The sequence below is a fragment of the Halyomorpha halys genome, unplaced genomic scaffold (assembly GCF_000696795.3).
Source record: "Halyomorpha halys isolate HHAL.00 unplaced genomic scaffold, Hhal_1.1 Scaffold1096.1, whole genome shotgun sequence".
Lineage (NCBI taxonomy): Eukaryota > Metazoa > Arthropoda > Insecta > Hemiptera > Pentatomidae > Halyomorpha > Halyomorpha halys.
In genome coordinates this window covers 24969-36767 of record NW_027110100.1, presented here as the reverse complement: position 1 = coordinate 36767, position 11799 = coordinate 24969, and the positions used below count along the sequence as shown (strand labels likewise).

Here is an 11799-nt window from a genome sequence, read left to right as displayed (position 1 = left end):
AAATAAATAAAATAAGCTAACGGATAACCTTTCTCAGTTATGGCGAAAGCACCCAAATTACACGAGGGCCTATCGTTAAAAATAGGAAATATATTTCTATATTTGTAATGATTTTTAAAACGCCTTTAAGACTGTTTAGAAACTTTAACTATACGTTTCGGAACCAACATCGTTTTAGGTATACTTTTTTTATCCTTACTGTTCACTAACGACCATACCTTGTATTTATGAATTCTTTCTTCGCTGTGTGTTCCGAAACCATTCTAAAGTAGTTGTTAGTGTTAGGAATCAGGAAAACAGCATTATTTCGTAGTAGAATGACGCCGTTTTGGCCAGAAAATCAGACAGCTATCTGAGCAATAATGAGGCGAGATAAAAGTTGTGAGAGATGAGGAAAAAAGCTGCTCCTCGCAGACGCCGACACAAAATCGATGGGACGAGTCATGTGGTGACCAGCAGTACACGGTTCCCGCATTTGAGGCCCTTCGTCCATTATTCAGGCATATCACACCAACACCACCCTCAAAAAACGGCCTAGTCCATTTGATATAGGTTCTTTTTTTTTTTTTTTTGTATTATTTATTTATATACTTGGTCTGCCTTGTTATGAATTGGATCCCTGAAGTGGATTTTGTTTTTTAAAGCCGCCCGGTCTGTCAATCCCGGACAACTGCCCATTAGCCACATTTCATTTAAACTCCCCCCGACCTCATATTTTATTATCTTATTTTGCCGAATACTTCTTTATGTTTGGGTAAATTTGTTTCTAGATTTGTTTGGAAAGAGTCGACACCTATCCGAATGGCCTAATAATTCATAAAGCCACCAAATACTCTGTGGTATAAATGATCATTTTCGAAATTCCACTTAATTTCGTTTACTAATTGGTAGAGCTAAGTGGATTAAATTAATCTAGAGTAAATGAAACAAAATAAGATTTAGAGAAAAAATATGTACGGTGATATGAAAAACATTTTTTGTAATATATATGGAAATTCGGTTTCATTTTTTAATTATTGCAATACGTAGAATAATTTAAATTTAAACTTGCATATGTCTTCATGTACGGTTAAAATTAGTATTGTTTTAATCAATTATGTTTTGACATGAAAAGTCTAAGTGTGTAAGGTACTGAGCTCCTAAGCCCTAGGCCTAAATTAGAATATTATTATCATTTATGATTGTTCCTAGTAAGGAAGTTAAGGAAGAGTATGTCATTAATGAGTCATAAACTCAAAATCTTTTGCGAATACTAAGCTTGGTATGTGCATTCAATTAGTTGTATTAGTATTCTATCATTGTTTGTTTAGTAAAGTTTGTTTGGGATGTTAAAATTGACTTGGTTTGTTTTTCAAAAAATATATTTTTCAGAATTTACTAGATACGGACTATCTAAGGAGAGCAAAATAAAAAACAAAAGACGGAATTTCAAAATGTTCAACTCTTGATGGCCATTTTTTCACGCATTCTACTTTCACCACTCTACCTAGATTTGTATGTGGGCAGACTGAAAATTATTATTTACATTGCTTGGATTCGTTTACATGTTAATCGTCAACATAATAACTATCATATGATACTTTTCTTCTTTTTTTTATCCAACTCGATCCGATCCAAAAAACACCCCTCGCCACGGATCCCTACTTCCCCTCCCAACCCCACTCCGAGTGTGGTCTGTATTAACATATTCCTCCGGGGTAATCCTTATCGTATTCCCAGTTGCCGACATCTTTGACCATTTCCTTTATCTGTTTATGTACGACGGCCGCCCTTCGTTTCATTAATCCTCGCCTCCATTACTCCGGTAGCTCCTTATTCATTTGACTCTTTATCGCTCTAATCTCTTCTTTGCCGCTATACAAATGGCCTGAGTGCTACCTTATGTATCCTTAGATTATTTAATTATAAAAAAAAATACCAGGATCCCGCTTTCGATCCAGTTAGTATATCTCGGTACAACACTTTCCACTGTACTAAATATATCTGTATTCAGTGGTATCAGTAGGCGTAATAGACTTAAATCACGAACCAAACCGCTACTGCATACCATTCCTGTATCGATGTAATTGATTAGAGTTGTCTTTTAATACTTAATGGATCATCATTAATCTTAAAACCTCTATGCAACATGGGGGACATGGATGGGGACCATCTTTTGGCGTGTGTTGGTCTGGAGGATGTTGAGCAAGATGCGGACCAACTAAGAGGAAGAGTCAAATTGTATTGGGGTGCGAGAGGGAAAATGGCGTAATAGCCCACTTCCTGTGGCGTAGGAAAAAAAAAATCTTTAAAACCATTATGTGTTAAGTAGGAGAAGCCTCACTAACAATATCATAACCATAGGTCTAAAGATTTAGAAAAGTCAGGGTTACGACCTTAGTAAAGGGTGTAACCGCAGTCTATGGTACAATTTTTGGAATATGTCCAGTTCTAAATACATCAACATGTTTGTGCCAGATGTGCCACAATTCAAGCAAAGCTATGATTTAGATCGGATGATAATAATTATCCACTTAGTAATTTCTCCTAGATATGAATGCATATTAGGAATATTGTGGCCAAACGGCTTTATAGAGGATTAAGTTCTTCGTTAATATTATTATCATTTTCATACATTCCGTACCATGTAGTTAAGTGTGTTTAGCATATCCAAATAATGTACCGCTTACATATACCAATATATTTAAGTATGCTAAGGAGACTATTTTGCCCAAGTGACAGCAAGGTGATGTTAAGTTACAGAAACAGATAACCTATCAATCAATAATTTATTTTTCTGAACATTGATAAATGCGCTTCTGATCGTGATAAACGCAACTTAAATTCCGAACCCCCGAGCTGCATATTTTATATCACATAAAAAGTAATTTGCTGATTCAAGGTGTCGGAGTTGAGTTTCCAAGTGAGGTTGGAAGTGGGTTTTTTGCTCCAGCGGTGGACCTCCTACTAAATGAGCTAAAAATTTAAATTTCTTTAATTACCGAGATGGACTTTTTGCTTGGAGCCGACAAAGAGCTCGCGACGATGAGCATTGTCCAAGGCGCCTGCGGGCTATCGTCCGTCGGATCTCCACCCTTTTTCTCCAGAGCCTCATTCCAGAGGTCTGGGCGGACGGTAATAGACTTGTAACAGCCGCTATGTTTTTTATTATGGTCCTTTCATTGCATGGCTACTACCATCTTTTCGCCTATGAGGGTTAAAAAAATTTCTTATTGGCGCCTCCCGCAAGGTTTCTTGACAAGCATTCTTTCACAGTCTCATTTTGTATTTTTTATTTTCATAAGTTTGGTTAATATTTTCATAATGTGACTCTTATATAAAAGAATATTCTACGCCCAAAAATAATTTCTATATTATATCGTCCTTAACAATAATTACAGGAGACATTGCGAAAAAATATATATACAATGTTGATGAAAGTTTCTCATGTCATCGAAAAAATATTTGTTTAGTTCGTATAGAGTTTTTAATAAAGTATTTCACTATTTATTATTTTCTTGAAATATGACTAAGGACAAGATAGTGATACCATTTTTGGGAATCAAACCAGAGTCGCTACTTTCAAATTCTTATAGCTTCAAATATTAATGATTCTATCGTTATAATTTTTTTAAATAATTTTTTGTAGACATTATTCTGTGATATCATAGTTTTTTTTTTTCGACAAAAACAAAGCAAAAACAATTCATAGAGACTAAATTTTCCGGCTTGGTAACATGATTTTTGAGTAGTAATTTTTTTTATTATAACAATCATGTTCCTCTAAAATTTTCAGGTGAGCGTTTTGTCGATTTTAAATTGTTAATAGATATATTTTTTTTCGGTACGATTCTAGATAAAATCATTCATTGCAAATTAAAAAACAAAACAAAAAACAATAAATTACTAAGAGTGATTGGAAACGTGTACCATAGGACAGAAAACCGTTACTTTTCGGGAAGCGTAAAGATGAAGGGTATCGCATTTATATATATCATTTTAAAACTTTTTTAAGAATAAAATAAGTTTGTAAAGCACTTATAATATTTTTTCTCTATGTCTCTTTATATAAAAAATAATTAAAATTAGATTATAAAGTCAAATTGACTGATTAATGAGTAGTATTAACAGTAAGTACATCATTAATACATATATTTCCAAAGCATACGCATACCTGTAAATTAAAAAAAATATATATTACTTCCAGTGGTCTTAATATTTGCTTCAAATATTCAAAATAATCTGAAATATAATTTCAGAAACAAAGTTTAAAAAACAAAAATATTAATTTTTTGGAGTTTGCATTAGGAATAATATTTTTCAATATGTAATTGCAACATTTGTACTAACACTTGATCATTTTTTGTCATTATATTCCTCAAGTACTATTATCTTTCCGTTTCGTTTCTTGCTTTGTTTTAAATGTATCGAAATATTTCACAATAGCATTTATTTCGTTTTCTTCAATAACTGCTCTTGATAATTAAATGATCAAATATTCGTTACATTCTGTGTCGAAACATTTCGATTTCTACAGCTAACTTATAATATATAATTAGCTATTTTCCTTCCTGGTAATTTGCAAAGTTCGCCAACTGCTCGCGGAAATCAGTAGATGTTATGAAGCCCAGCTGGAACTTATGAAGATCGGCTGTTGGAAGTAGGAAATGAAGTCTCGTGAGGACTTTATTAAATCTACAACGAAGCGAAACAAGTAATTTAACTCGACAGCCTCCATCTTGTTCTGTCCCCAGAGTGAAATTTTAATATATCGCTTCCCAGCCCCGCCTTATTATTGTCCCGTATCTTTGGGGGGTCCGCCTTCCCCACCCTTCGTATTTTATTGTGTTACCAACGGAGATCCGGCGGGAAATGAAAACTGAACAACCCTCTTTTTGTACTATACCGACGATATAGAAATATAGAATATTCCTATAGTATGCCATTAGCTCAGAAGTGTCTTATTGCGAAGATCGATTTCAGAAGAAAAAAATTACTCAATAAGACTTTTAATACCAGAAAAAAAAGAACACCACTCTATAACATATATGGTAAAACATACCCAATATTCTGTATGGTTAAACACAAATTTAATTATTTCTTACAAAAATAGAATTCTCATTATAATCAAAGGTCTAATTATTTCTTATATTTCTGTGGGCTAAAATTAGTGGCAATAAGACTACAGCTGAATTTTTAAACTTTTCATGGATATCACGGTTTTTATTAATAGTTCATTAATAAATAAACGTGAAATCCATGAGAATGTAGTTATTAATTAATCTATAGTTTCATCGCAATCAACTTTTGCCAAATCCTGTATGAGAACAAAGAGAGTCACAATCCACCCAGTATATTATATTTTATAAAGAGCCACCCGTATTTTTTAATTGAAAGTAATTGCAAAATGAATTAATTATCATTATTTAACAATATCCTGGTTTTTTCGTCTACAAAAAATAATATAAATGTGAAGGTTTAAATCCTTTAGATGATTGGCGCATCCTTCATCACCAGAGCTAAATAAAACGTACCGATTAATGTTGTTCTGGCTCCGGCGAGGCAACAATGAAACCTTATCTACATTCGAAAGAGTGTACATGTACCGGTCACAGCTTGCATCATAACGACATCTTTGGATGACTGAGGGGCGTAGGTGTCTTTTACTGTGTTTTGAATTTGTAAAAACCTTTTCAGAATTTCTTCATCGTCTTTCCGAACCATTCAACGATTAATTTCCTATTCCGATTCTAGCCGTGTGAAGTAAACTCAATTATTCGCTATGTTATTAACTGAGTAGAATTTACATTATAATAAATCAATTATCCGATGTGTATTGGTAAATATACAGTTCATAAATAAGCTAGTTTCTCAGTAATTGACTGCTCATATTTGAACGAAAAAAATCCATAATTTATCCTTCCATGAAAGAAACTACGTCTACAGACAATACACAATAGGAAAGTTAGTCTGATATTAAGAAATCGAATCGGAATGTAGAATGCGAAACTTCCTATATCATGCCTATTTCCAAAAATATTTGTGGTCATAAACGCTGTAATTTATTCTTTTATTTACACTGTTATTTATTCATATAGTTTAAGTAAACATTTTTTATTATATGTAGCTATCTTTTAATTTAAATTGGCCGTTGTGTATATAAAAACTGTTTTTATGAACGGTATAATTTTGTTTTTCTCTTGACAGCATTAACTTAGCTTGTTGACAGATAGAGTAAAGCAGATTAAATTTAGCTGAAGGTAGAAATCGAAACCAATGAGAGTGAGAGAGAGGAAGGATGGAGGGTAGAGAGAGTCGGTGGAATTGATATAAAAATTATTTGTCCGCGATATCAAGGGTGGAAGAAAATCTCAAAGTTTCGCTTTCCTGAAGTCAATTACTCGAGGGTTGGTCGGATTATGTGGGGTAAGAGGAAGGAATTGCTGATGTACACCCTGAATAAATTGGCCTCCTCCCCGGCCTAATTTCAGATAAGGATGTTGCCCTCAGGTGAAAATTGAATTTTCTCTCTTCACCACCTGTATTTCCTCTTTACGCTGATACAGGTGGGATAAAGTAACCTCGGAAAAACCAGCTACAAGAAATTTGATTTATTTTCCCTGGTTCACTCCTCCAGTTTCCTGTGATCTATTTTGATGTGGAAGAACTTTACGGTGTACGATGCAATCATCCAGAGCTTCATATATTTTCGTTCGAACGCTATTCTAATCGAAGGAATGCCACTTTTCAGGAACATTAAGCTGTTAGTCATAACAAATCTTTTTTATGTCGCATTATCGTTTTCTTCCGTGTTAGTTTTCAAACAGTTTTCAGAGAAAATTGTAAATTATAAACGTAATTTGCCGTGTTGCCTTCTTGTTTTCTGTACTCCGTGTGTCGAAGTCTAAAATTTATCAATAAATTACTATTGTAAAGAAATCTGTAAAAATGTAAAATAAGTTTTTATTTAATTAATAATTTATATTCATGCTAATTGTCAGTAGCTATACAAAATTGAGAAACTCCATTGCTGAAGAGATATGAGAGATAATAAAATATTAATTTTTTTAGAGCCACTGAACAATGATTTATGACATTTAATAATCGAATTGAGTATTATAAAGTTTAAAAAAATAACACAATATGTTTTATAAATGTAATAATCTAAGGTACATATAGATATTAAATGTATTTTCTTTTTTTTACTCATCCGTGATTTTTAGTGTCGTCATGCTGATCTATGATGAAATCATAAGCAATTATATTTGTTAGCTCATAGTTGGATATAAATGCTGCTATGTATAGGTCTCATTCTTTGCCTATCTGTCATTGGAAAGTTGATTGGAAAACAGTACCACGCTTAGCGTTACCATTTATGAACTGAAGAGAACATTCCTCAACTTGTAGGGCAGTTGCTAACACCATTTTGTATCGTTGGGGTATTTGTTGCTAATTGTGCATTCTGATGAGTATCTAAAAGGTGAAATCAGTATGTCGTTACACATAATGTATATGATATTTATTATTGATTTCAAAGTGTCAATATTTTTACGGTTTTTATTAGTAACGAAGAAGTTTTACATCAAAAGACAACATATGTTAGCTTTGAATTATAATTAAAAAAATTATAATGGTATTTCCTCTTTCCCATACAACTCGACATACATTTAGTTAAGTAAAATTTTTAGTGAAAATGTTAATTAGTAACACCAATGACAGGGGAATGTTAAACTTTTAAACTGAACTGAATAACTTTTGATGTAGAATTTTTATTTTCTTTAAAATGCTTCCTTAATTGTACTTGCTTTAATATCAGACAATTATTTCTTTCACTTTGGGGTTTGAGGATCTTATATTTTTTTAGCTTACGTTTTGGTTATAGTAGACAATTATTATATGTTTTTAATATTATATTTATGATAAAAATTATCAACTCAAAAAAAAAAATAAATAAATAAATTTCTTCAATTGTTATATAGCATGCATAGACTACATAAATTTGGTGAATGTACATAGCCGTTCCGATCCTTGGTTTTCTTTCCCTTCCACAGGAACCCCCGAACGAAACGGGGCTCACTTAATTAGCTATATCGCTGGGAAAGTAAATTGAAGCCAAATCCGGCGTGATATTAAGATGAGACGGTGATCCTCCAGCAGGCTGGATAAGAGGCTTGTTATACGGATGAGCGAGTTGGTCCTGGAGCTATAAAGCTGGAGGGCTCCCGATTTATGGCATCTGTTGATGATGATGATCTGTCTGTCGTGATCTGTCTGTCACCCTTCTTGCAGTGCTAATGGCGGAAAAATTAAACGTCGTTTCATTAGGGCTTTTACGACCCTCCACTTTCAGGGTGTCTGGCTAAGGAATGCTAAAGGGGAATGTTGGTATATAATGGTAACCGGACCAATCGCTGGGTCTATTCCTCGTTTCTTAATAATTATTTTTTTAATAGCGCTTCCGCTTTAAGAAATGCAAGTCATGGGAAATACTAAAGGATTACATCACTTTTATATACCAATACATAATGAAAACCTCGCAATAAAAACAATTTTAGAAAAGTTTTTAGGAGAAACAAAGAAATGTTTTAAAGACTTTATTAAGTGAAACAGACTTCGTTAGTTTTTCCTTTATAGAACAAACTTAATTATTAATAGATTAGAGACATTTAAGTTCTTTATATTCATTGATTTGTCATAATAGATTAGACTGATGGACTATGAGATTTTGCTTATAGATAAACGTTTCTGCGGTTACACTTCATATTTCGTGTTTTGAACTGTTACATATAATTAGCTTTCACATCAATATTAATAATATTCTCCATTCATATTTTCATCCACACTTTTCCGTTCAATGTAACTCTATAGAAAGATACTTAATTAACATAAGTTAAGATACTCCATATCAAAATGTCATGAATCCGTATTAAATGAAGAAAGTGAATATCGTGGTAAAAGATCTTTCATCAATTATAAAAATAGTATGGAAAACCCAATAAATTATTAATGATAAAATATAATTCATTCACAAGGTTTCCTACATTGATTTTTTTTCGTATATTTTTAAATAATATTATTTTTAATAATATTATGTTTTGTAGCAAATTCTTAATCAGTTATATTATCCAATTTCCTAAATTTTAAACATAAGAATGAATTATCACAGAAATATTTGATTGAAAGCGCCATCAGTTTTATAAGCTTAACAGCCTAAAGTTTAACAGGCAATATCTTTGCTAATGGTGGTCAAATTTAATTGAATTTTGTTTTGTCTTGTCGAAATGAGCAGCTGCATATTCCAGGAGAAGTATAATTTCCGAGTCATGGAAAATTATATATATTTTAGATTTTGTTTTTGAAATCATTTAGAATAGGTATTTGTTCAAAGTCAGTCTAATTGCTCATTAATCACATTAGACGAAGCACTAATTAAAATTTCAGCTTTATAGGGATTGTCATGACAAGTAATAATGTTACTGGTTTTCGAGTTCTATAGATCATGTCAGTTTGTAATTTGAGATGTATACTTGTTTGCGACTATGCTTTGTGTTGATATGAATACACTTTGGTTGAATCTGTCCGACTCAGGCCACACAGCTCAAATATGTCCTGCATAACCACTGTCTTATGTCAAAATATCAAATTCGTAAACTTCTTTGATATTCCGTTGACTTATTTTGTAAATCATTATTATGACCTATTATAAGTGGCTTTATTAATGATCATAAGAAGAAATGTCATGTTTTAAAAGAAATACAGAATTAATTCTATAAACAGTCCTTCTAAAAAGTTTTGACGGCAGTAACAGCTCATCGGAGAAGACATTAACTGGTATGTGTTATCTTCCTGCTGCTATTTTATCTTCTATGATGTCAACAGCTGTATATAATTGGTCTCCTCTAATACTTTACGACCCGATAAACACAGCTATAACTTGTCTACACAGCGCTTCTGAAAACATATTAAAAATATTTGCACCGATAATCTGCCCTTTCTACGAGATATGATTGCTGCTATCGGGTCGATATGTTACATACAATATGGTGACAGCTCTCTTAATTGCTACTTTTATCGAAGGCTCAGGCACCCAACTTATATAACGGACCTAAAATGCCCCAGTTATTTACTTACTATGTGTAATCAATATACTAGACGAGGCGTTACGAAACACCCACGGTATCTCATAAATTCAAACATGATAAGCTGCCTTAATCATGTCAAATAATTTATTTTAGTCAATACTGATAATATTCCTGTTTACTAAGGAAGCATAAATAGATATAAATTGATTTGGAGTGATGGCTGAACTATCAAGTTCTCAACAATGATCGAGTAAATAATAAAACATATCCACGTTTTACTGTAGATAGACAATGCAATTAAAAATATGTTCATTTAAATGCTTAAAATTACTTGAATACGTATGATTCCTCATTCGGTGATGTATAACCAATCTTATTCCATTAAGAATTAAGAGAGAGAGAGAAAAGGGGAGTTTTCTTCTAATATTGTTCAATTATAAGATATATTAGAAATACGTTCATATACCAACTTTTTTCAAAGTGCTTGATTCGTATCAGAAAATTACTACTAAAATTTTACACCTGCTTTAAAAAATGAAAAGTTATATATGACAATAATTATAAATTTTACTTCTAGTTTTTATTAATTTGTGATTAACTATTTACATTTTTTTTTAAGGTATGGGATGGACCTCAACGGAGCGCGAAGAAAAAACGCGACAAGGGAGACGACAAGCACGCTCAAAGCGTGGCTTAACGAACACAAGAAGAATCCATACCCCACGAAAGGGGAGAAGATCATGTTGGCCATCATCACCAAGATGACGCTGACACAAGTCTCGACGTGGTTCGCCAACGCGAGGAGGAGGCTCAAGAAAGAGAACAAGATGACCTGGGAACCCAGAAACAGGGTGGACGAAGAAGACAATAACAACGAGGAATCTCCACCACCCAGGTCGAAGGATGAAACTAAGGACAACTTAGGTAAATATTATAATCTTATACTCACCAAATCATAAGAATATGTTTAAAATTACTTGCAATCAGGGAACAGCTGAGATAAAATATATCTAAAAAGTGCATATATTGTTAAGTTCCACAAGCGAATCAACCATTCAGTATTTAGAATCAAATCATAGAAGCAGGTTCATTCCTTTGTACCCAAACTGCAAATGATTTGTAGATCAAGTTGAGCATATATTTGCGAGCTACCGAAGGAGATGGAATAAAATCCCGGGTATTTGATAGGTCTTACTGCTTGTCCCGTCGGGAGAGGTTATTGGAATAACATCAGGGTTGAGTGTCTGATATATCCAAATATTTTCCCTCCGTCTGGTGTCATGAATAAAACGGTCTCGAGCCGCACGTGTCGGGCAAACAGCAACACGCGTTCGTAAGTAATTAAAGCGCGACTCCATGAATCATTGCAGCTGTAGTTATTGCTGTCAGTGGTGCCATAATCTCATGGCAGCTTCCCATCCCAAGGAGTGTGCTGCCATCTGCCGATCCCTATCGTCGCTGCCTTTGATTAATGGCTAATCAGTGTGGCTTTCCCGCAGTGTCCTTCGGCTGGGGGAAGTAGTTAGCTGTTAGATGATGGTTCAGTGGTAACCCACTCGTTCATATTACTCTTGATGGCTCACATAATGGTATTGGTACTGCACAGGAACTATCAAATGAAGTAAAATTATTTCTTTCTTTATAAAAATAGAAATATCTTTGGAGTGAATTTTGTTACATTTAAATTGTATTCCAATAATATACGTCCTCTGGCTGCACTTTGGTACCTTTCGTTTTC

General features: G+C 33.3%; 1 protein-coding gene across 3 annotated transcripts in view; it reads left to right on the top strand.

Annotated features, from left to right (window-relative positions):
* The window catches only part of mirr (mirror), a 77573-nt gene that overhangs the window by 61453 nt on the left and 4321 nt on the right, over positions 1-11799 (top strand). For all 3 annotated transcript variants that reach the window (XM_014432660.2, XM_014432661.3, XM_014432662.3), the window contains exon 4: positions 10681-10985. In XM_014432660.2, coding sequence (XP_014288146.1) covers positions 10681-10985 — 305 coding nt within the window. The remainder of the gene's footprint in view (positions 1-10680; positions 10986-11799) is intronic.